General features: G+C 48.3%; 1 protein-coding gene across 1 annotated transcript; it reads left to right on the plus strand.

The window, feature by feature from the left end:
• Positions 1–18,546: 18,546 nt before the first annotated feature.
• On the plus strand, positions 18,547–24,557 carry Mrpl4 (mitochondrial ribosomal protein L4). Its single transcript, NM_001108754.1, is given in 9 exon segments — positions 18,547–18,801; positions 18,888–18,954; positions 19,054–19,204; positions 21,392–21,443; positions 22,271–22,388; positions 22,919–23,025; positions 23,117–23,226; positions 23,307–23,383; positions 23,924–24,557. Coding segments are annotated over 9 exon segments (885 nt in total). The 5' UTR covers positions 18,547–18,744; the 3' UTR covers positions 24,070–24,557.
• Positions 24,558–25,417: the final 860 nt, after the last annotated feature.

Genomic DNA, 25,417 nt, shown 5'->3' on the forward strand with positions numbered 1-25,417 from the left:
CTGTAGCAGGGAGGAAATACACACACACACACACACACACACACACACACACACACACAAAAACACACGTCCTCCCCCAAATGCTAGCCTCAGCTGGCTCAGCAATTTACTATCTCCCTAGAGGCCTAGATCGGGTAGGGGTGATGTCAAGGTTGCAGACACATCTGGCTGGTTGTCAGGAGACTTTCAGACAAAGGTGATGTCCTCAGGGGAAGACAGACACTTCCTCCAGTAACCTCCCCCACCTTTCATGTGGCCTGTAGGTAAATCAAGGTGTCACACAAGTCACCAGGAAGAGACTTGAGTGAACTTCCGGTAGTTTAAGGACAGAGGGGCAGCAGGGCCCTTTCGGGTGGGGCCTGGTGAAGGAGAGGGAAGCAAGCAGGGCTCTGTCCATGAAGACTTTTCAGACGGAGCAATAGAAATCAGGAAGAGCTTCCAGAAGCTTCTACTAATCAAGTGATCACCAATGATATCAGGAGGTAGGTTGTTATGTATCAAAGGATGCCCTTCGGGCTGGAGAGATGGCTCAGTGGTTAAGAGCACTGACTGCTCTTCCAGAAGTCCTGAGTTCAAATCCCAGCAACCCCATGGTGGCTCACAACCAGCTGTAATAGGATCCGATGCCCTCTTCTGGTGTGTCTGAAGTCAGCGACTGTGTACTCATATACATAAAATAACTAAATCTTTAAAAAAAAGATGATCTTCAACTCGTCGTTCTTCTGCCGTCACATCCTGGTGCTGGGGTCACAGGTGTGCTGCACCATGCCTACTTTATGGGGTGCTGACTATTGAACCCTGAGGTTTAAGTACTGTTCACTGAACCATGTGGGAAGCCATGTCTGCCCCATCTCCTTTTTTCTTTTTTTTTTTTTTTTCAGAGCTGGGGACCGAACCCAGGGCCTTGCGCTTGCTAGGCAAGTGCTCTACCACTGAGCTAAATCCCCAACCCCATCTCCTTTTTTGTTTATGTGGTAGTTTGTTTGTTAAATATGTGTTTAAGTTTTGTATATAAATATTAATGTGCATATCTATATCTACATCTATATCTATATATATATGCATCTATTTAATGTCTGGTGCCCACGGATGTCAGAGAGGGTATGGGATTTCCCCAAAACATGGAATTAGAGGTGATTTTGAGCCACCACGTGGGTACTGAAAACCAAACCCTGGTCCTCTGTGAGAGCAGCCAGTGCTTTTAACCCCTGAAAATCTCTCCAGCCCACTTTTTAATGTTTTTTGAGACAAGATCTTCCTATGTAGCCCAGGCTTTTCGGAAACTCTCTCTGTCTATGTAAACCAGGTTGGTCTTGAACTTATAGAGGTCCACCTGCCTCTCTCTCAACAGTGGTGGGTTTAAAGGCCTGAGCCACCATCACCATGCCCAGCCTCTTCCCCTCATGTTTTCAGCCATCACTCCACTTTATAGATGAGGAAAACAGGCTGGGCCTGGTGGTGTTCATCTTTAATCCCAACACTCAGGAGGCAGAGGCCGGTTAGAGAGCCTGGTCTAAAGAGCAAATCTAGGATAGCCAGGGCTACACAGAGAAACCCTGTCTCAAAAAACAAAATAAAATAAAATTCTGAGGTAGTGATATGACTCAGAGTTAAAGTACTTACCTCAAGCCTGACACTGGAGTTCCAGCACCAAAACCAAAAAGAAGAGAGAGCAGACTCCCACAAGCTGTCCACCAAGCCACGTGTGTGCTGTGGTAGGCATGCAGCTGCACGGGGTGAGCTCGAATGCGCTCACACACACACAGAAGTCGTGGATAGAGTAGACATTTAGTCCTACTGAGGTGTCTATAGGTGGGACCTGTAGAGGTGACTAGGATAGGGTCCCCATCAGTAAACTGAGTGACTTCATGGAAAGAGAGAAACAGGCAATATCTCAACAGAAGAACTTATGTGCAGAACCCCCCACCGAGGGGCTGGGGTTGTGCTCGGCTGTAAAGTAGAAAGGCCTGGCTTGTGTTAACTCCTGGGCTTCATCTGCCACACGAAGGGAGAAAAAGTGGAAGAGGAAGAGGAGGAAGGGTAACTAGCAGAGTCACACACACTCGTGCTCTTAGCGTGTGTGTGACAAGTCCCTATGTCCTAGAACTGCATCACTCTGCAATCCCAGTGCTTGGAAGGCTGAAGAGGATGACTGTGAGGTGGATCCCAGTCTAGCTACGTAGTGAGATCCTGTCTCAAAAAATAAGACCGGAAGGGGCTATCAACATGGCTCAGCGGGTATGGCGTTTGCTGCCAAGTCAGACTACCCCGTAAGTTTACTGCTGTCTTTGACATCAACACACACCATAGCACAAACACATACTCACAAATTCTGATTTTGCAGAAGATTGAGGTTCATCTGGAACTCAGGGAATCTGATGCTGTCTTCTGGTCTCTGTGGGAACCACGCACACGAAGTGCACATACAGACGTGCAGGCAGATACTCATAAAATAAAATAACTTTTAAAAAATAATAGAAAGAGAAGGAAGAGAAGGCTGCCGTTCCATGTAGAGTCCGGGCCTTGGGCCTGATTATGTATCAGAATGAGCCCCCTTTCTTGCATGAAATGGCATTTGCATTAATTGAACAAGGCCCTAAAAAAAAGTCGCCCTGTCCCAGGTGATTTGTACAGTGGCTGTCACCGAGGTGTTGGATTGGAAGGGCCACCAGGCATCCCCAGCTAGCTGGCTGTCTTCTCGCCTTGCTTCCCACCTTGGTCCCATTTGGTGGCTCCTGTCTGTCTCCAGTTGATTGTGGAAGGTCGTGGTTAACATTCAGGACTGCAGGAGTTAAACTAGCTGTGGGATGTTCGTCATAATCTAAGCTTTATGGCTAATAGATTTATTTATTTAGAGACAGGGTCTTACTGTGTATCCTTGCCCTGAAGCTCACTATGTTGTTGAGTAAAAATGTTCCCCGAAAGAAGCAGAATACACATTCACTCACCCCAGATAGGGAGCCCACAACAGACCAAAATACAGTACCATCAAGTCACCTTGGTGAACCATGAGTTCTACTGGGGTTCCTTACAGGAATACGGGGGAGGGGCATTTGCAGGAGCAAACGTGACTCAAAGACAGCTGCATCTCCAAGGTACACCCCAGCATGGGTGGCAACACAGCTGGGACTGGTGCACACTGCACAGCCTACAGGCAGCTCAGCAGGTTAAACAATGTCTTTCCCAAGTGTCCAGTTGCTCTAACCCTTTTCTAGACAGTTTTTTCTTTTTTTCCGAACCCAGGGCCTTGTGCTTGCTAGGTAAGCGCTCTACCACTGAGCTAAATCCCTAACCCCAGAGTCCACACTTTTTTTTTTTTTTTTTTGGTTCTTTTTTTTCGGAGCTGGGGACCGAACCCAGGGCCTGACGGAACCCAGGGCCTTGTGCTTCCTAGGCAAGCGCTCTGCCACTGAGCTAAATCCCCAACCCCCTCTAGACAGTTTTTATTACTTACTCTGACCTAGCGAATCTGGTCAGTTTAAGGGATTTCCTGAAGCTACTTTGAGTTGTTTGCTTATGGAGCTTCACCTGTATAGACTTCTTTGGCCTTGAACTACTACAAATAGATGGGCCTGCCCCTGCTTCCTTGTGCTGGGATTAAAGGTGTGCATCACCACTGCCCAGCTGGTGGTGAATCTTGTCAATTTGACCAGACCTAGAATCCCTTAGGAGACAAACCTCTGGGCTTGCCTATGACCGGAACTAGACGTCAGTGCTGCCATCCTTTGGCTGAGATCCTGAATCCGGTGAGAAGCAGACAAGCTGAGCACTGGCTCTGCCTTTGCTTCCTGATTGTGGCTGCCGCAGTCCCTGCCACCATACCTTACCCACCATAGGTAACGATGCCCTTGATCTGGGAGCCAAATATACCCTTCCTTCCTCAGGAAGCTTTTGTCAGGCATTTCCCCTGGGACTTGTAAAGTAACTAACATACCAAATGGTGGGGAACCCTTCGGCCTCCCAGGTCCCCTCCTACGCTCGCTCAGATATCACAAATGCCTTCAAGTCATGAGACCTATGTCTGTTTTCCATCCGTGGGCCTCCACTGCGCTCCTGCTTTCCGTTTTCTGGTGGGAGGAACTGGTTGGAGATGAGACTGTGCTTGGTCTTCCCAGCCTTGGTTTGGGGAGAGAGGCCCGGGGCTCCAGAGAAACCTTCCAGATGTTGGTCTTGGCGGACAGAGCCGAAGGAAGACGCCTCTCTCAGCCGACTGTGGGCTTGGTGCCCATTTTCAAGTGAAGAGAGGATGGAGGGGAGAGTCCGGGTGGAGATGAGGCTGCCACGTCTGCACCAGATGTGATCTTGGCCCTGGGAGCTTGGAAAGGGTGGGATTTTGTGTTCAATCCCAGGGAGGCGGGTGCGGCGGAGGAAGCAGAGACATAGTTCCCAGTAAATCCCCACCATCCTTACCCAATAAAAACAACTGAGCTGAGAATAGCCGCACATCAGCCCTGATGGGGCTGAGGAAGGATCGTGAGTTTGAATCCAGCCTGAACTACATACAGTATTCAAGTTCATGCCTTGTCTTAAAAATTGAAGAAAAACAAAAAAAACAAAACAAAACAAAACAGAAAACAAAAGGCAGAAAAAGCTGAAGTTGGGAACCACGTGGTGGTGTATCCCCTTAATCCTATCACTTGGGAGATTGAGGCAGCTGGACTCTGGCTACATAGTGAGTTCCAGACAAGCCAAAATCACACAACGAGGCCCCGTCTCAAAAAAAAGTTAACGCACTTGAGAATTTTTACTTGTGTGTATTTGTGTAGGTGTGTGGGCACTTGTACCACAGAAGAACTTTCTGGAACCAGTTAGGTCTGACTGTGTGCAGACACCTGGCTGCCCAAAACTGCAGAGCCTTTTAAGTCCCCTCTCTGCCTTGCCAGCTGCTCAGACAACCGTAGCCAGTGGAGATGATTATGCAAATAGGTCCCCTAACTCCTGGGTCTGCAGGAGGCCTCTCCCCAGGTTTGGCAAGTTACCCACAAACTGAGCCCTGAACAAACCCACAGCAGGTGTTCCTTGTGATTGGTGGGGGAAGGGAGCTTTTAGGTGAAATGGTCTCCCATCAGACTCACACCTCCCACCGGGTGACTAACCTCCCCCAACGTCTCAACTCTAATCTCTGGTTTTAATGAAAGGATGGGATATAGGGAGCTTAGAGAGGCCAGGCGTTGGGAGGGAGGGTTCCTCCATCTTCGATTTAGGACCCCTAAAATCTGTGATGCCCACAGCCAGTACAGATGGACACTCAGAAACCAGGTAGGTTCCAGCTCCACAACCATCGGAACAGAGGTCACCTGCATTTGAGACTTTCACCCACAGGTCAGGTCTGGTTGCAACTGCCTTTAACCCACTTCCCCTCTAACCAGGCTTGGACCCAAGTGGTCAAACTTTGAGGCTGTCTATCACTATGTCCTGTTGGTTTATCTGTTTAACCTATCAATCCACTCTGCTAGGCTGGCTGATTACTGAGTCCCAGGGTCTTTCTGTCCCCACCCTTTACCAACACGAGGATTCCAACCATGTCTGGGAAAACCAGGCTTTCTATGTGGATTCTGGGGATACAAACTCAGGTCCTGCTTGTGGATCAGGCAATTTACCTACAGAGGCATTGACTCATTGGTTTTATTTTATTCTATTCCCAGCTGTCCTAGGACTACTATGTAGACCAGGCTGCCCTCAAACTCATAGAGATCCACCTGCCACTGGTTCCCAAGTGCTGGGATTTAAGGTGCACACTACCACACCTGGCCATATTTATGGTATTTTTGAGATAAGGTCTCATGTAGCCCAGGGTGATCACAAAAATCACTATATAGCCAAAGTTAGCTTGGAACCCCTGCTCTTCCTGCCTCTGCTGCCCAAGTGCTGGGACCTCAGGACTGTGATACAATATCCAGTTCCTGGGAGCTGAGGATGGAACCCAGAGCTCTACCAACTGAGACACACCCACAGTCTTTATCATCATCATTCTACTCTTAGGCGACACTTTGATTTCTGACGGTATTTCTTTCTTTCTATCTATCTATCTATCTATCTATCTATCTATCTATCTATTTGCTGCGTGCCTGCCACAGCACAGGTCCGGAGCTCAGAGAATAACTTATAGCAGCTGGTTCTCTCCTCCTTCCCTCTAAGATCCCTCAGGGATCAAACTCAGACCACCATATTGCTCAGTGTGCTCCTTAACCCTGGGAGACATGTCGCTGGTCCTTATTTTGGTTTTGAGACAATGTCTCAAGAGCCCAGGCTGGCTGGCTTCAAACTCACTAGGTAGCCAAGGCTGGCCTGGAATTCCTTACCCTCCAATCTTCATGCCCCCAGCTACAGGTGGGCACCACCACCCTAATTCTGTACTGAGCACTTAATGGATGCCAGGGACCTGTCATATCCACCAATCGGGCTCAGTCTTGGAAGAAACAAAATCCCCCATCTTGGAGAGGCTAATATTCCCAAGTGGCAGAAAAATACAAAACAAAACAGAAAGAAAAGAAAAAGAAAAAGAAACAGTAGAAGGCCAGGCATACCAGCACACATAGTTATCCCAGCACTCCAGAGGCTGAGGCAGGAGGATTAGCAGTTCTAAGCTACCTAGTAAAAGTAAAAATGGGTGGGACTGGGGGAGGGTGTGAAGGGAGAGAGGGTGAGGCGGGAATTGTGCTCATTGGAAGAGCACTCGCCCTGGGTTCATAAGGCCCTGAGTTTCATGTTGGTATGAAAAGAAGAAAAAAAAAAAAGGTGGAGAGATGGCTCCATGGGTAAAGACTTGCTGCACAAGTCTGCCAACCTGATCCACATGTGGTGGTACACACCTGTCACCCAGCGCTTAGCAGGCAAATAAGGTGGATCTCCAGGGCTGGTTGACAAGCTGGTCTAACCAAAACAGGCTCTCCGGGTTCAGTGAGAGACTTAGTCAAAAAGAGTAAGATGGGGTCAGGGCAACGGCTCACTGGGTAAAGTGTCTACTTAGCAAGCCTGATGACTTGGGCTTGGATCCTCAGGACACATATGAAAGCAGGACACATCGGAGGTTGTCCACACAAGTACTGTCATATACATCCACCCGTGAACACACACACAAGATAAAAGCCTAACAGAACCAGACCAAGATAAAGAACAATAGAGGAACACACACACACACAAAGTCAGGATCAACAAGATGGCCCAATGGGTAAAGACACCACCAAGTCTGACAATCTGAGAATCGGTTTCCACAAATTGGTCTCTGACCTCCATATGAACACCATGACACCTACATATATACACTAGATAAAAATAATAATACAGGGCTGGAGAGACGGCTCAGCGGTTAAGAGCACTGACTGCTCTTCCAGAGGTCCTGAGTTCAATTCCCAGTAACCACATGGTGGCTCACAACCATCTGAAATGGGATCTGGTGTGTCTGAAGACAGCTACAGTGTACTCATACACATAAAATAAATAAATAAATCTTTTTAAAAAAAAATACAAAGGAGGCAGAAGCAAACCTTTAATCCCAGCACTCAGGAGGCAGAGGCAGGTTATGAATTCTCATAGAGAATTCCAGAACAGCCAGGAATAGAGAGCCACTGTCTCAAAAAAAAAAAAAAAAAAAAAGGAAGCTTACCTGATATTTTAAAACTAAATGAAGGGGTTGGGGATTTAGCTTAGTGGTAGAGCGCTTGCCTAGTAAGCGCAAGGCCCTGGGTTCGGTCCCCAGCTCCGAAAAAAAGAAAAAAGAAAAAAAAAAAACTAAATGAAATAAAATCAACTAAAAATACTAAAAATATTCCAAGACATCCTTGGTTAAAATGTAATGAAAATCCTCGAGAGAAATTAAGCCGAGATGGCAGTGAGAGCTGTGGCAGGAAGGGGATTTTAGTAAGGTTGGCCAGGTTCCAGCCATTAGGAGCTTGAGCGTGGAACGGATCCAGGCGGGAAGAACTCCTGACCAGTGCAAACACTAAGGTGGAAATGCTGGTGGCTGAGGTGGGCGTGGCTTCAGCACGGAATGCTGGCGCTAGAGAGTGGGAGGAGGCGGGGCCCGACCGCCCAGGGCTGCCAAAAGGAAAGGGTAAGGGAGGTTCAGTGTAAGAAGAGAAGCCAGCAAGGGGTTCAGCAGGGGTAGCTTTGTGAATGGGCTTTTCCTACGTTGGAAAGCCCGGGGAATGGCTCAGTGGTAAAGCGATTGCCCAGCAGAACTGAGGACCTGGGTTTGGATGGCCAGGAACCACACAAATGTGAAGTGGAGACCTGGGAAAGCTGAGAATCCCCAGAAAAATCTGGCTAGGGAGACTAACCATATCAAGGAACTGTGGCTTTGATGGACAGACCCTGCCTCTAGGGATAAGGTAGAAGAGCCCGGGATATCAATCTCCACAAGCATCACACACACACACACACACACACACACACACACACACACACACCACATCACACATACCACACATACACCACACACCACCTAACACACACACCACAAACAACACCTACCATGCACACACACCACACACACACATACAAACACCACACATTCCACACATACACACACACACACCACATACAACACACCCACAGCACACCCCAAACACACGAGTACCCATGCACATGCAACCATGCATAAACACATAACAATAAACAAAACAACCACAGCTCTAAGCTTACCACTTTTTCAGAGGTCTCCAGCCAACAAGTGGCCTGGATTTGTTACTGAGTCTAGAAGAATGGGGGGTGGGGTGTGCTGGACAGTGGAGTCTCACACTTTTAATTGAGAAGCGCTGTCTTGAAAAACTAAAGGGAAACAACAACAACAAAACCCTTCAAGGCCATTGGGTCAAAGTTCATTTGGGTGAGGTGATGGCTTAATCAGTTAAGCACCTCACAAAAAATGAGTACCTGAGTTTGAATCCCTAAAACCGATATGTAATGCCGGGTGTGGGGGCTGGAGAGATAGCTCAGCAGTTAAAGGGTTTGGCTGCTCTTTTGGGAGGCCCAGGTTCAAGTCCTGGCTCACAAGGTGGCTCATAAACACTTGATATTCTAGTTTCAGGTGATCTGATGCCCTCTCCTGACCTCTGACCTTCTATGGCATTAGACATGCATGTGACATATATATATATGTGTGTGTGTGTGTGTGTGTGTGTGTGTGTGTGTGTGTGTGTATGTATATGTATATTGTGTATGCACACACACATCATACATACACATACCTATCTATAAGATTGGTGTAGTGGCTCATGTCTGTAATCCCATGATAATTCCATGATGGGAGACTGCAACAGGCAGGTCTCTCTGGCCTGCATGCGTAGCCTACATGGTGAAGCTCCAGGCCAATGAGCAAATGTGTCTCAAACATGGGGGGCCTGAAGTATGACATCCTAGACTGTCTCTAACCACCACATTCATGGCCACACATGTGCAGTAAACACAGATGTATGCATACACAGCTCCAAATAATTTATTCACATATTATTTGCTAAATGACCACAGAAAGCCAGACTCTTGAGGCAGTGAAGAAGGCATAAGGTGCTTTTCCATAAAGAATGCCCTGAGTTAGAGTCTCAGAACTCACATGGTAGGAGGAAAGAACTGACTCTGCAAGTCGGCCTTGGACCACCATTAAAATTGCCCTTTGCGGGCTGGAGAGATGGCTCAGTGGTTAAGAGCACTGACTACATGGGCTGGGGATTTAGCTCAGTGGTAGAGTGCTTACCTAGGAAGCGCAGGGCCCTGGGTTCAGTCCCCAGCTCCGAAAAAAAGAACCAAAAAAAAAAAAAAAAAAAAGAGAGGAATAACAAAAATTAAAAAAAAAAAAAAAAGAGCACTGACTACTCTTCCAAAGGTCCTGAGTTCAATTCCCAGCAACCACATGGTGGCTCACAACCATCTATAATGAGGTCTGGGGTCATCTTCTGGCCTTTAGGCACACATTCAGACAGAAAGCTGTATGATGTATACATAATAAATAAATATTTTTTAAAAATGGCCTTTGCCTTTTAGGAGAGTCCCAAGCTTTATTCTATTCCTCTCTATACACTTATTTAAATGGTGTGTGTGTGTGTGCATGTATGTATGGGTGTGTATATGTGTACATGTGTGCATGTTTGTGTATGTTCATGCCTGTGCATGTATGTGTGTGCATGTGTGTGTGTGTGTGTGTGTGTATCTGATATATATACATGAGCATACCCATGCACCCTCCCATGTGCCCACCTGCAGAGGCCAGAATAAAACATTAAAGAACATCAAATGCCTTCCTCTCTCGCTTTCTCCGCTCCATTTCCTTGAGACAAACTCTCTCACTGTGTGGAAAGGGAACCATTTCTGCTCGGCCAACTGCCAGGGAGCTCTTAGGGACCACTCATCTCTGCACTGCCGTGCTTGGGTTACAGGCATGGGCTACCACTCCCAGCTTTCTATTAGGTGCTGAGTGTTTGAGTTCAGTCCACATCTAGCAGAACACGTGTTCTTCCTGGCTGGGCCACCTCCCCAGCCCCTCTCCCCTCTCCGTCTTCTACAGCTGTGTTTATCCCCTCAGCCAGGCACACATTTTATCTTCAGGTCAAAGTCCTCATTCTGGACGGGGGTGGAGGTCTGGGACTGGAGCCAGTGGGATGCAGCTCAAGCAGCTAGGGTCCATCCCCCATTGCCAGGGAGAGGGAAGTCCTCTGTAGGATCCCTACTAGGTAGCTGTCAATTATGACCCAGGGAAGGCTCCCACAGCCCTGTCCCCAGGCAGGAGTTCTTTGAAGAGCCCACAGACTGCAGTGACCCCTCACCCCCATTCCCTGCAGGACACATCAGGTGGCAGGTAAGTCATTAAATGACTACTTGACATTCCTTTGTGGGACTTAAAAGCAAGATTTCCCCAGCACAGGTAAACATGCCAATCTACCTGGGAAACATCAACCAGGAACAGGGTGTGGTGGCACGAGTATGTCATTCTGGAGTATAGGAAGCTGAGGCAGGAGGATTACTATGAGTTCAAGGCCAACCTGGATCAACTTCATCCCAATTCAAAAAAACAAAAGCCTACAACAACCAAATGAACCTGTGAACCCAGAAATGAGGAGGTAGAGGCAGGAGGATGAGGTAAGGTTTTCAAGGCCAGCCTAGGCCTCATGAGAACCTGTCTCAAAATACAACAGCAGAAAGGGCTTGCCACAAACTTGATGAGCTGGGCCATGTGCCTGAGAACCACACAGTAGAAGGAACCAACTCCCACAGGTGACCTCTGACCTCCACATGTGTGCTCTAGCCTGCATATCTGCATCCAGAAATAAATATAGGAAACTAAGGTTCATATGGGCACATGCATGATGTTGAGTATAGAGTGCCTACCTGGGAGCCATGTAGTAATGTCTTTAATTCTTCACAAACTAGAGAATGCAGAAGAAGGCACAACGGGTGAGGTGCTTGCCACATAAACAGGACCGGAAGAAAGCTGTGGTGCCCTGCCCTTAATCCCAGCACTGGAGAGCAGAGGCAAGATTTCTTAGTTCCAGGCCAGCCAGGTCTAGGTGGTGAGTTCCGTGCCAGCCAGGCTCCTTATGAGGGAATAAATCAGTAAGCTGAGAGCGGGACTAAGGAAGACAGTAGGGTTCAACCTCTGGCACATCCCCATATGCATCCCTCTAAATACACACATGCACCTGAAGCCACTCAAACCTACTCAACCACACGGATATTTCCCACAGCCATTGGGGAGAGACTCCGTGGTTCTTTGTGGTAGAGTCCCAGAGCACACTGTCAAAGAGACAGAGCTTTAACTCTCTCACTAGTGCTGGGACTGGACCCCTAGGCCAGGACCTGTGCATGCTGAACTTCTGTTCTTTATACCTTGTGTCTGCCCTGTAACTGTTTATGTCTGGGGACGCACATGCCTGCCACAGTGCATGCGTGTGTGGAGGACAGAGGACAACCTGCAAGAGTTGGTTCTTTCCTTTCCACCATGTGAGTCTGAGGGATTGAACATAGGTTATCAGGCTTGGCGGCTGGCACTGGTACCTCTGAGCCATCTTACCTGCCCTCATTTCTGTTTTTCGAGACAGGCTCTCACACTGCAGGTCAGGCTGACAGACTACTCATTAACTGTGGCAGGCTGGCCTCAAACCTTAGGCTGGCACTACCTCATGCAGGCCCTTTTGTACTGTGCAGTGTTCTTTACTAGATGTGGGGACAAGGCATGCTAGTGCACACCTGTACGCGCAGCACTAGGGAAGTGGAGGCAGGAGAATTTGGAGTTCAAGGCCAATCTGAGCTAAATAAGACCCTGCCCAAACAGACAAATGGATAACTACATACACATGGAGAATGAGGGAGAAACAGACGAAACCAGTGAAGTTCCATGAAATGAAGCATTAAAAAGCTTTTTTTAAAAAAAAATTATTTTTAGAGCTTGGTGGTAGTGGCTTACACCTTTAGTCCCAGCACTTGGGAGGTAGAGACAGGGGTTCCAGGACAGCCTGATTCACAGAGAGAGTTTCAGGGGCTGGAGAGATGACTCAGAGGTTAAGAGCACTGGCTGCTCTCCCAAAGGACCCAAGTTTAATTCCTGGCACCAACATGGCAGCTCATGGAACTCCAGTTCCACGGGATCTGACACCCTCACACAACTTATAGGTAGGCAAAACACATAAAATAAAAATAAATTATATAGGGCTGGTGAGATGGCTCAGTGGTTAAGAGCACTGACTGCTCTTCCAGAGGTCCTGAGTTCAATTCCCAGCAACCATATTGTGGCTGCAACCATCTGTAAAGAGATCCGATGCCCTCTTTTGGTATGTCTGAAGACAGCTACAGTGTACTTATATATAATAAATGAATAAATCTTAAAAAAAAAAAAAAAGAGGCAGAGGCAGGCAGATCTCTATGCATCTGAGACGGGCCTACTCTACACAAGAAGGAAAGCCTTGCAGAGAAACTAAAAATACATTAAAACAAAATTAAAAAAAAATAAAAACAACAGGGTAAACCGGAAAACACTGTATATGAAAGGGAACACTCAGATGCAAATCAGAGCCACAAGAGGAAGGCATCACTCCTCAGATAGAGGGGCCATAGGAGAAGAGGCCAGAGGTGAGGGGACTGCTGAGGACGCAGAGAAAGGGGAACTCACCACTGGGGAAAATGAAAATGAGCAAAGCTTCTATGGAAAACAGGAGGAAGGTTCCTCAAAACACTAAAAATAAAATGAACATATGACCCTGCTATCCCACACTGGGTATGCGAGCAACGAATATTAATTAGCTGTGTCAAGGAGATCTCTGAACATCCACGTCTGTCTGTCTTTACTGTTCATCCTAGAATGCATTTAACAGTATTACATGTGTGCGTGATGGGAGAGAGGCACATGTATATTAAGGGATTCAAAAGACAGCTTTGTGAGGGTGGTTTTCTCTTCCCACGTTTATGTGAGCTCTGATGAGCTCAGGATGTCAGGCTTGTACCAAGGGCCTTCATCCACTGAGCATTTGCTGATCTCCGGATAGTTACTTATTTATATTTTTTTAAAGGAAGGGTCTCGGGCTGGAGAGAGATGGCTCAGTGATTAAGAGCACCCGACTGCTCTTCCAGAGGTCATGAGTTCAATTCCCAGCAACCACATGGTGGCTCACAACCATCTGCAAAGAGATCTGGTGCCCTCTTCTGGTGTATCTGAAGACAGCTACAGTGTACTTATACATAATAAATGAATAAATCTTAAAAAAATAAAAATAAAGGAAGGGTCTCATGTGACCAAAGCTAGCCTGGAACTCACTATGTTCACTATGTAGCCAAGGCTGGTCATCTTCCTTTTGCCTCTTGAATGAACAAGTATGTATCAACACACCCAATGAATGCAGGACTGGGCATTGAACCCAGAGCTTCATGCTGCTAGGCAAACACTCTAGCGACTGAACTATAACGCGTTGTGACCACTGAGTGATAAACACCAAACAAGCACTGTGCCAACTAAGTTATACGCACCAGATCAACTGAACCACAAGTACTCTACCAACTCAACTACAAGCACTGTGCCAACTAAGTTATACGCACCAGATCAACTGAACCACAAGTACTCTACCAACTCAACTACAAGCATTGTGCCAACTAAGTTATACGCACCAGATCAACTGAACCACAAGTACTCTACCAACTCAACTACAAGCACTGTGCCAACTAAGTTATACGCACCAGATCAACTGAACCACAAGTACTCTACCAACTCAACTACAAGCATTGTGCCAGCTGAGCTCTCTCCTTACCTTCCTTTCATATTTATTCCAGCCAATAGGTGGAGTTGACTGAGGTGTCCTTTGACAGATGAATGGATAAGGAAAATGGGGCTGGAGAGATGGCTTAGAGGTTAAGAGCACTGACTACTCTTCCAGAGGTCCTGAGTTCAGTTCCCAGCAACCACAGGGTGGCTCACAACCATCTATAATGAGATCTGATGCCCTCTTCTGGTGTGTCTGAAGACAGCTACGATGTACTCATATACATTAAAATAAATAGCTCTTTTTTAAAAAAAGAAAGAAAGCAAATGTGGGCATAGGGTGTGGTGGTAGAGGCCTGTAGTCTCTGTTAGGCCAGAGGGCAATACAGGAGCAATGCAATTGAGAGCCCCAGCCTTAGGGCTGGAGAGATGGCTCAGTGGTTAAGAACCAGAGGTCCTGAGTTCAATTCCTAGCAACCCATAGCCATCTATAATGAGATCTGGTGCCCTCTTCTGGCCTTCAGGCATACATTCAGGCAAAATATATGTATACATAATAAAACAAATTTAAGGGGGAAAATACTGCATGGCTTCTTCTTTTTTTTTTTTTTTTGGTTCTTTTTTTCGGAGCTGGGGACCGAACCCAGGGCCTTGCGCTTCCTAGGTAAGCGCTCTACCACTGAGCTAAGTCCCCAGCCCCGCTGCATGGCTTCTTAAACAAAATGTTTTGTTTGTTTGTTTGTTTGATTTAAATAGAGGGCAGCCCGGTCTGCACAGTAAACCCTAAGGCCAGTCATATGCTAAAAGCCAGTCCCAGTGCTTTATAGTTTGTAGTTCTGGCATTGGGGAAGTGGGCCAGCCAGCCTGGGGAAGCCCAGAGAAGACCCTCAGATTCACTGGCCAGTCAGCCTGGCTAAAGCCAAGAGCTCCAGATTCAGTGAGGGACCCTGTCTCAAAAACTAAGGGGCAGTGGTGCACACCTTTAATCCCGACACTCAGGAGGCAGAAGTAGGGGGTTCGAGGCCAGCCTGGTCTACAGAGCAGTTCCAGGACAGAAACATTGCCTTAAAAAAGAAAAAGAAAATGAAACAAACTAAGGTGGAGAGGACTGAGCAGGACACTCACTTCAATCTTTGTACATAGGTGCCCTGTTCTCCCTCATACCCACTCACATACTAAGACTAGAAGGACTAGGGATGCCCTCTACAAAAGAAAGAATCCCAGCACCTGAGAGGCAGAAGGGTCTCTAAGTAGACCACAGCTTACAAAGTGAGACCGTGAAAGGAAAGGGAAAGGAAGGAGTGCATATGCTTGGTGGAATATTATTCAGCCATGAAAAGAATAGAGCCCTGTTGTTATACATGGTGGGTGATATTGGTAAGTGCCCAGACAGACAGAAACACACATCACATGTTCTCACTGGTGAGGAAAATAGAAGCTGGATACAGACAGGCATGGTGATGCCTACCTTTAATCCCAGCACTCAGGAGGCAGAAGCAAGTGGATCTCTGTAAGTCTGAGGCCAGCCTGGTCTACATAGTGAGTTCCAGGCCAGTCAGAGCTACATAGTGAGACCCATTTGTTGCACATACAGAAACATGGATTCAGTTTGCCAAGAGGATTCCACGGGTAAAGATGCTAACAGCCAAGTTTCACATCTGCCTTTAAGACCTAGGACAGCGTCCTGGAGGGATGGCTCAGTGGTTAACAGCACTGGCTGCTCTTGCAGAGGACCTGGGTTCAATTCCCAGCACCCACATGGCACTTCCTCTCGTACCGCATGTACATGATGCACAGACATATATGCAGGTAAAGCACACATATACATATAATAAAATATTATTTAAAAAAATAGACCTACAAGGAGAGAATGGATTCTCCAAGTTGTCTTTTGATCTTCACACCCACATGTGTGCCCCCAATACAAATGAATGAATGGATAAAAATAGACAAACAGACAAACAAATACCAGTAAGATCAACCCCCCCCCAACACCGAATTCTGGGGCCAATGAGATGCTCAGTGGTAAAGGTGTCTGCTGCCAAGTCTAACAACCTGAGTTTGATCCCTGGAACCTGTCTGGTGGAAGAAAAGGGCTAACCACCCAATATTGTCATCTGACCTCCACATGTGCAGCTTGGCATACACAGGCACACGCTCAACTACACATACAAAGTCCACTGTTGGCTAGAATACCTCCTTTCCTTTGTGGTGCTGGGCATAGAACCAAGAACCTCACGTTTAGTAGTTAGTAAATATAACAGTATACCCTAGAAATGTCCATAAAATATATCAGTGAGGCTGGGGCTGGGGCTCAGTGGGTAGGGTGCTTGCCTAACAAGCGGGCGGCCTGGACTCCAGCCTCAATGCCACATAAACAGGGCATAGTTCCACCAGACAGTCATGCCAGCACGAGAAAGGCAAAGGCAGGAAGATCAGGGTTCGTGGTCATTCTCTGCTAGATAGTGAGTGAGTTCTAGGTTAGCCTGGGCTACATGAGATAAATCTGAAAATACATAAGCTGATAATGCAAAAAGAACAATAAAAAAAACCTACATACATTTAGCCCAGTAATCAAATTCTCCAGGGTCTGCCCCACAGTGTGTCATGTCACCGTGTAGCCCTGACTGGCCTAGAACTCACTATGTAGACCAAGGTAGCCTGAACTCACCAAGATCCACCTGCCTTGGTCTTCTGCTGCCTCTTTGACCACAAGGCTCCTTCAATATTAGAATCCATGATACTGGCTAATGAATTTTCATCTCCTGCCTGGAATCCACCCTTTGTATTCCTCAATTACTAAAGTCTCACGATTTTTCCATTATACAGGCAATGAAAAGGAGGTTGGCTCAGTTCTGTGTCCAAGTCCCCAGCCAGACCTCATAGTGGATGGAAGTGAGCCAGGTGTAAGCTCACAGCACCTCCTAAAGGTCAAGTGTGGAACAGAGACAAACAATAAATTCGATCATTCCGATTATTTTTGGAGAGGTTCTTAGTGAGGTGATCTGGATCTGTTTATCAGGTGACTTTTTTCCTGCCCTGGGAGAGTCCTGGAAGGTGTGAGGGGGCAAGATCCTGGATTATATGTGAGTGGAGGGACACAGGGCTAATGGGAAGGGTTTCAGAATGACATAAACAGCTCTGGAGAATCTAAGTAGGCCTAAAAAATACTGAAAGCTTTCTTTCAGGACTTCCATTTAAAGAATCAAACACATTTGGAAAAAGGAGGCTGGAGGACTTCAGGGTTACACGCTGAAGTTCTGTCTCAACAAATAAATAAACCCGTGAGGGCTGGAGAGATGGCTCAGCTGGTAGAGTACCTAAGCTGCCAACTTCTTGGTCTTTTAGCACTAAATGAACCGGCATGCTAGCGCGTACCTAAAATCCCAGGACTCGGGAGGAGGCGGGAGAATCAGAAGTTCAAGGTTACTCTTGACTACACAGAGTTCAGTGCCAGCCAAGACAGACCTCTTCACACACCAAGAGGAGAAGGGAAGAACATACAATTAGATTCACCTGGGCATGTAAGCAATGCTGTGCATGCAACTGGCAACCCAGCACTCCAGAGGCTGAGAGAGGGAGTCTCTGAACTCAAGGTTAGCCTTGTCTACACAGAGAAGCCTTGTGTAGACAAGAAGCCTGGCTCAGCAGGTTAGGGGGCTTGCAACCAAACTAGACGGCCTGAGTTCAATTCCCACCAACCACATGGTGGCTCACAACCATATATAATCTGATGCCCTCTTTGGAATGCAGGCATACATGCAAATAGAACACTTACATGTATAAAATAAATAAAATCCTTTTTAAAAGTAAAAAATTAAAATGCATATATATTGAAAAAGCGAAGAATAGCCCCATGTTATGGCACACACCTTTTTTTACCCCTTAATTTTCCAGATAGGGTCTCATTCTGAATGTCCAGGAAGTCACTATGTAGACCAGGTTGGCCTCGAATTCCCATGTAGCACCTTTACCTTCCGAGTGCTAGAATTAAAGGCAAGCACCACCATGGCCCAACCCGGCACACATCTTTAATTTCAGCACTGGGGAGGCAGAATCAGGCGGATCTCTCTGAGTTCAAGGCCACCCTGGGGTACATAGTGAGTTCCAGGCTAGTCAGGAGTGAGACCCTGACTCTAAATGACAAAAATCAATTCATATCAATAATGGTAAATGAAGAGAAAGGCACAGAGAAAAATGTAGGCAAAATACGGAGTGTATATAGCAGGAGGTCTGTCCACTGTAAATCAAAAGATTAACGCTTATTAGCCAGGTACCGCCCAGGTATGGGCGGACCCTCCATCTACCCTTCAGGTTCATTGGCTAAAGTAGAAACACGTCTCTTGGAGTGAAGCATCTTCATTGGTTTGCTTCCGGAGCCCGCTCTCCGGGTGTTGGGGCTTCGGGTAGTCACGTGGAGCTGATCCAAAGCCTCCGGCTTCGGTACCTGGGGCTGATGGCGGCCAATCGCATTCGTGACGTGCGCCGGCGCACATACGACGTCATCAGTCATCGCCGCGAGCGTCCATGGGCGCAGCGACCTCCTGCGTGACGAGATTTCATTCAAAATGCTGCGGTTGTTCCAGGCCGCTTCCCGGGCCTGGCTTCGACCCAATGGCTCCCGGGTAGGGAACCGAGCTGAGGTCAAGGTCGGAGGTCAAAGGTTGATAACTTCCGAGAGCACCTCTAACTCCGGCCTGTCATTTTCCAGGTCATCAGCTCTCTAGCAGAAGACGCGGTGCGGCCAGCCGAGATTTCAGAGCCGGGAGATAGCGCAGGTGAAATGGCCGAGATCATACCTTGACACACTGAGTTGGCACCGAAAGTATTGAGTTTTGATCCTGACTCGTGACCCCTCATTTCTCATCCCCGGCCAGGTCTCCTAGACCCTGTATTGCGCAAGTGTGAGCTTCCGATACCGGCGCCCCGGCGCCCGGTGCAAGCCTGGGTCGAGTCTCTCCGAGGCTTTGAGCAGGAGCGCATCGGCCTGGCGGAGTTGCACCCCGACGTGTTTGCAACGACGCCCCGGTGAGTGCGGGGTGCAGTGGGAGAACCTTGTCCTTGTTTCTCCACATGACAAAAGAGGTGATCAGTTTCCCTCATACAGGGCTGGAGGGCGAAGGATACAAACACCCTGCTTTGTTTCCTTGTGCTTGAGTCCGCATTTTGTCAGACCTCAAGAAAGTTGAGTGACAATTAGGTAGATTAATCTACCACAGAGAAAATTCTCTAGAAACGTTTTATATTAGGGCTGTGGATGTGCATAGAAGGTTTGCCTGCACTCACCTTGCCCTGGGTTCCCTTCTATAGGATACAAAGGTCATGGTGACCCACACCTCTGATCCCATCGTTGTAGAGGTGGAAATAGGATCAAGAAATTAATGGTCAAGGTTGCATAGTGAGTCCCAGGCCAGCCTGGACTACATGACACCATACATAAAAATAAAAATACTAAATACTGGGCTGGAGAGATGGCTCAGCAGTTAAGAGAACTGGCTGCTCTTCCAGAGGTCCTGAGTTTGATTCCCAGCAACCACATGGTACTCACCCATCTCTAATGGGATCTGATGCCCTCTTCTGGTGTGTCTGAAGACAGCTACCGGGTATTCACATACATAGATGAATATAATTCTTTTTAAAGAGTAACTAAAAACTGTCAACATGTTGGTTTTTTCAGAAATGACAGCTAGAAGGCCAGACTTGTTGACATGTGCTTGTCATGCCAGCACAGGGAAGGCTGAGACAGGATCTAGGCATCTATATGGCTGCTCACAAGCATCCGTAACTATAGTTCTGTAGGAACTGATGCCCTCTCCTGGCTCCGTGGGCACCAGGCAAACATGATGCGCAGATAGATTTGTTTTTGCAGGTGGAACACACATACTCATCAAAAGGGAACTCACGTTTTTGTTGTTGTTGTTGTTGTTGTTGTTTTCCTCTCGAGACAGGGTTTCACTGTGTAGCCCCTAGCTGTCCTGGGACTCCTCCTGTAAACCAAGGAGGTCTTGAACTCACAGGCATCCTCCTGTCTGCTTCCCTAGTGCTGAGGTTAAAGGTGTGCACAGTACCATGCCAGGCCTTTTGGAGGTGGGGGTAGACTTGTAGATGTGGCAGTAAGGACAACTTGGAGGAGTTGTTTTTTCTCTCTTCATGGTGCATGCATGAGTGTGCATGTGTGCTCGTGTGTGCATACATGCATGTGTGTGTACACAAGTCTGGCTTTGCTGCAAGTGCCTTTACCCACTGAGCCATCTCGTTGGCCCACAGGATTGCTTTTATTGGACATACTGCCCACACAGTAGGCCCTAGTAGCATTTGACCACTGTATACCTGAAACACAGTTAGTGTTGGATACTGAAGTGACAAAATATTTAGATATATCAGACAAACTATATTATAAAGGGCTGGGGAGACACAGTGAGTAAAGTACCTGCCACACAAATATGGCTCCCTGATTTTGAACCTTAGAACCCACATAAAGCCCAATATGGTGGTATGTACGTGTATCTGTAATTAAAGCACTGGTGCACAGAGATGGGAGGGGAAGGCAGGAGAGCCCCTAGAAGCTCCAAGGTGTCCCTCTGACTCCATCTAATCCCAGTCAGTGCCACCTGTATTTCTGTGTACGAGCATTTGCCTGAATGTGTCTGTGTACCACATGTGTGCAGTGCCCTCAGAAGCTGGAAGGGGTCAGAAATGGAGTTAAGGCCAGCTGCGGGTTGTTTTGGATGATAGGAATTGAACCTGGGCCTCTACAAGAGTAGCAAGTACTCTTAACCACTGAACCATCTCTCTAGCACTCCTGAGTACTTTGAGCTTGATCCAACCAAGACAAGAGCATTTCAGAGAGAGAGAGTGAGAGAGAGAGAGAGAGAAAGAGAGAGAGAGATTGAATGAGAGAGAGAGAACACAACTCCACCACTCTTTGGTTTTTAGAGGTGGAGTCTTACCATGAAGTACAAGTAGGCCTTTAGTTCTCAACTCTATTGCCTCAGCCTCCTGAGTACCAGAATAATAGGCACAGCCACCAACCCTGGCTGGACTTCGTGGTACAGAGACCATCTTGAGTTGAGGTGGTGTCACCTGTGGTCAGGGAAGAGTAGAGGACAGAGGGTCCCAGATGTCCAAAGGAAGAGCCAGGTTTCCTTTCCTGGGATGCAGATGTGGGAGTTTCACCTGGGGTGCCCCTCTTAGGTCTCCCTTCCCTGTCTGCAGGCTGGACATTCTGCACCAGGTTGCCGTGTGGCAGAGGAACTTCAAGAGAATCGTGAGTGTCCTGAGTAGCATGGCAGAGCTCCCCACTGGGCTCAGCGGCTTGTGAGTGTGCTCTCTGGAAACAACCCCGCTCCAGTCTTGTCTGCCTATTTGAGGCAGGCCCCTTCTCAGCTCGTAGTTTAGCACCCATCACTGTAGGTCTTATGGTAGGGAAGCTGCAACCCACCATATCCCTGCCCCAGAGGACTCAGAGTCTAGTAGGAGAAGGGGATGAACATCAGTGGTTAGAGTGGACAGGCATCCTTGGGAGCAGTCTGTCTGGAGTGCAGGTGTACTGGGTAGTGAGTAGAGCCTCAATGTCTGGGTAGTACTTTGTTAATAAGCCATCACCATCCCACTTGGGAATTTTTAATACCAAGCCATGTCACAAGATTCTAGATAGGTGCTCTACTGCTGAGCCGTGCTCCAGCCAAAGGAACATTTAACTTGTTCTACCTGTGGGTTTGACTTAACTAGCCCTCAATGCAGCTGAGTGGAGATGAATAGGGACAGTATGTGGAGAGGACCTCACAGAGCCTACCATTACCCTTTAGTCAGTGAGAGCAGAGTTCTAAGCCAGGAACATTCAAGAGTCCACAAGGAACCAGGTGAGATGACTCGTGCCTGCAGCCACGCCCTGCAGAGGCTGAGGAGGGGAATAAAATTCAGTCAGCCCGAGCTACATAGTGAGGCCTTGATCCTCAGAAATGACAGCCCTTGTACACTGGGCAGCAGAGCCCTGCTTCTCAAGATGGGGGACTCTGGTCCCTAAGTTCTCCGCACTGTCCCCTTCACAACCTTCTCTGCCGTTAGTCTGAGCCCTACTCTTTGTACCCACAGAGCTATGCTAAGACCAAGACCAGGGCGGAGGTGAGTGGTGGTGGCCGCAAGCCCTGGCAGCAGAAAGGCAGTGGCCGTGCCCGGCACGGCAGCATCCGCTCTCCCATATGGCGGGGAGGTGAGTGGGTCTAAAGGGGAGGGAGTTGGAGTTGGCCCTTGCCCTGCAGCTGCCCACCTGAGTCCTGGGGTATGAGCCCACTGGGGCATAAGAGCCCTGCTCCACCAGCCTGGTTTATGCAGCTCTGGGATGAAACACACTTGTCTTTGCACACTGGGAAAGCACTCCACCCACTGAGCCACAGCCCAACCCCACCTCCCCTTTGGATACCTGTTTGTTTTTTTTTCTTTTGAGACCAGGTCTTGCTGTATATCCCAGGCTGATCTTGAACTTACTTTTTCTGCTTCACTTTGTTGTACTAGAGTTGGATGACTACCTTCATACCTGTCTACAGTCCCTTTCCACCCCTCCTATCTAGTCTTTCCTTGCCCACTCTTCTCATGTACCTAGTGGGATCTTCTGGCCCCTCCCACTCCTCCCAGGCTACTGTTCATCACCCACTCCAACACCCTGTGCCAGCCATCAAACAGATTTCTGACATCCCAGGCCATCTGTGGCCAACACCTTCTCACACACCACTGTCCCTGCAGGAGGTGTAGCCCATGGTCCCCGGGGCCCTACAAGTTACTACTACATGTTGCCCATGAAAGTGCGGGCACTGGGCCTCAAGGTGGCCTTGACTGTGAAGCTGATGCAGGTATAGTACAGAACAGCTGGGAGGGAACATGGCTGGGGGCTGTGGTTCCTAGGCTCGGCACTAGAGCCCAGGGTCTTGTTTTTCTCCACAGGATGATCTACACATTGTGGATTCCCTGGAGCTACCCACCGCAGACCCCCAGTACCTGACAGAGTTGGCCCAGTACCGCCACTGGGGGAGTTCCGTGCTCCTTGTAGACTTGTGAGGACACAGGGCAGGGTGGGGAAGGGGCCAAGTCCCGTGTCCTGCCAGGCTCACCTCTCACCCTCCATGTGTTCCAGAACACATGAAGAGATGCCCAAGAATGTCATGGCAGCCACCTCCAGGCTCAACAGTTTCAACCTGATCCCTGCAGTTGGTGAGTGATGGGTCCATCATGACTTAGAACCCTGGAGCAAACTGGCCCAGATCCCACTGTTAATCATGGGCGGGCAGTTCAAACCCTGCACCTGTCACAGCATGGCTCACTGGCTTGTCTAAGAGTTTACCACTCAGTTGTGCTAGGCGTGTGCTCTACCCAGAGCCACTCTTGCAGCTTTCAGCTGCCCCAGTGAGGAGCATCCCAGTCCTATCTGTTAGTCTGTTCCACAGACAGCCTGAAGAGGGGGCCATGAGCATGGGGTGAGAGCCGCTCTGCCTGTCCTCCACTCTTTCCTCCCCTCCCACCGACTCCAGCTGATTCTGGTCTCTCAGTGATACCTGTGTCTATCCACCTACTGGGTCCTCAGTGGAATGCTGCATGGGGGTCACAGTCCCGGGCAAATGGGAAGTCAGCTAGTTTGCTCAGCAACTGCTGTGGGATCTGAGAACTAACAGTGTACCACAGAGGGGGCCAGGGCCCAGGCTTCAGATAAGATGGCTCAGGCAGTCACACCCTGACCATGCCCTCACATCCCAGGCCTGAATGTGTACAGCATGCTCAAACACCAGACTCTGGTCCTCACCCTGCCTTCCGTCGCCTTCCTGGAGGACAAGCTACTCTGGCAAGATTCAAGATACACACCACTCTACCCCTTCCGCTTGCCCTACAGTGACTTCCCCTAACCCTGCCCTGGTCACCTAGGGGCTTGCTCCACTCGGGGGCCAGGTCAGCAAGCACACCAGCCATCCCCAAAAAAAATCAGTTTCCTGGAGTCTGTCGGACCTTGTTACCAGGAGGGAAAAACTGCACAGAGTCAAAATGATCCCTGCCGGGGATCTCTTTTGTCACATTAAAAATGAACCCTATTTTTCACAAGACTTGGAAATGGAGCTGGTTGCTGCTGTGGGATCCTGTCAGCTGTTCATCCAGTGCTGGGTATTCTTGATGCCTCTCCTCCAGGGCTCACAGCCTGCTTCAATACAGACTGCCAGGAGGAGTTTCTCCCTCCTCAGGCAGATGTTGGAGCCTGCATCGGTGCCAAGCCTGTGCTTTCACCTCCAGGAGGGCCTCCCACTGGGTGCTAGGCAGGCTCCTTACAGCTTCCTTCAGGCTCAGAATCAGAGCCAAGGTCTTGTGTTCTAGGATAAAACCAATAAACCCATTTAAAGAGACCACTCCCGTGTTCTCATTTTGTTGTGGTTGTGTTGTGTGTTCTTCCAAACAGGGTTTCTCTGTGTAGCCTGGCTATCCTAGAACTCCCTTTGTAGTCCACGATGACCTGGAACTCAGAGATCCACCCAAGTGCTGGGATTAAAGGTGTGCCCCACTGCCCAGCTGTATCATTCTTAGTTTAAAAAAAAATCAGGGAGCTGGAAAGATGGCGTGGCAGAGAAGATGGACTGTGTTCTCCAGAAACCTGGAGTCAGTCCCAGCAGCCACATGGCAGCTCACAGCCATCTTCAACTCCAGGTTCAGGAGTGCCAGATGCCCTCTTCTGGCCTCATCAAGACAAACATGGGCACAGACATGGTATATTCACAGGGTACAGGAAATAATTAACTTAAAAGTTAAAAAGGCTTACATGAAAAAAACTTGCTGTGGCATTTGGATGGAGCCATTTGAACCGTGAGCTGCACTCCAGCCCCTCCTTGAGGGCTTCTTTGCAGGAGCTGTTCTCTCCCAGGACGGAGATTACAGGCGCACACGGCTGTGTCTGGTTTTACATGTGTTGGTTTTTCACAAAATGAACAGAGTTATACAGGGAAAGCGAGGCTTTCATTATATATATGCTGGAGAGATGGCTCAGCGGCTAAGAGCACTGGCTACTCTTCAATTCAGCAACCACACGTCAGCTCAACTCCAGTTGCAGGGGGCCACACACCCTCACACAGACATACACTCAGGCAAAACCAACGCACACAGGTAATAGGTCATTTAAGCTGGGTAGTGTTGGCTCATGTCTTTAACCCCAGCATTCAGGAAGCAGAGGCCATAGATCTCTAAATTTGAGGCCATCCTGGTCTACAGAGT

This window comes from Rattus norvegicus, chromosome 8 (genome assembly GCF_021556685.1).
Source record: "Rattus norvegicus strain SHRSP/BbbUtx chromosome 8, alternate assembly SHRSP_T2T, whole genome shotgun sequence".
Classification (NCBI taxonomy): Eukaryota; Metazoa; Chordata; class Mammalia; order Rodentia; family Muridae; genus Rattus; species Rattus norvegicus.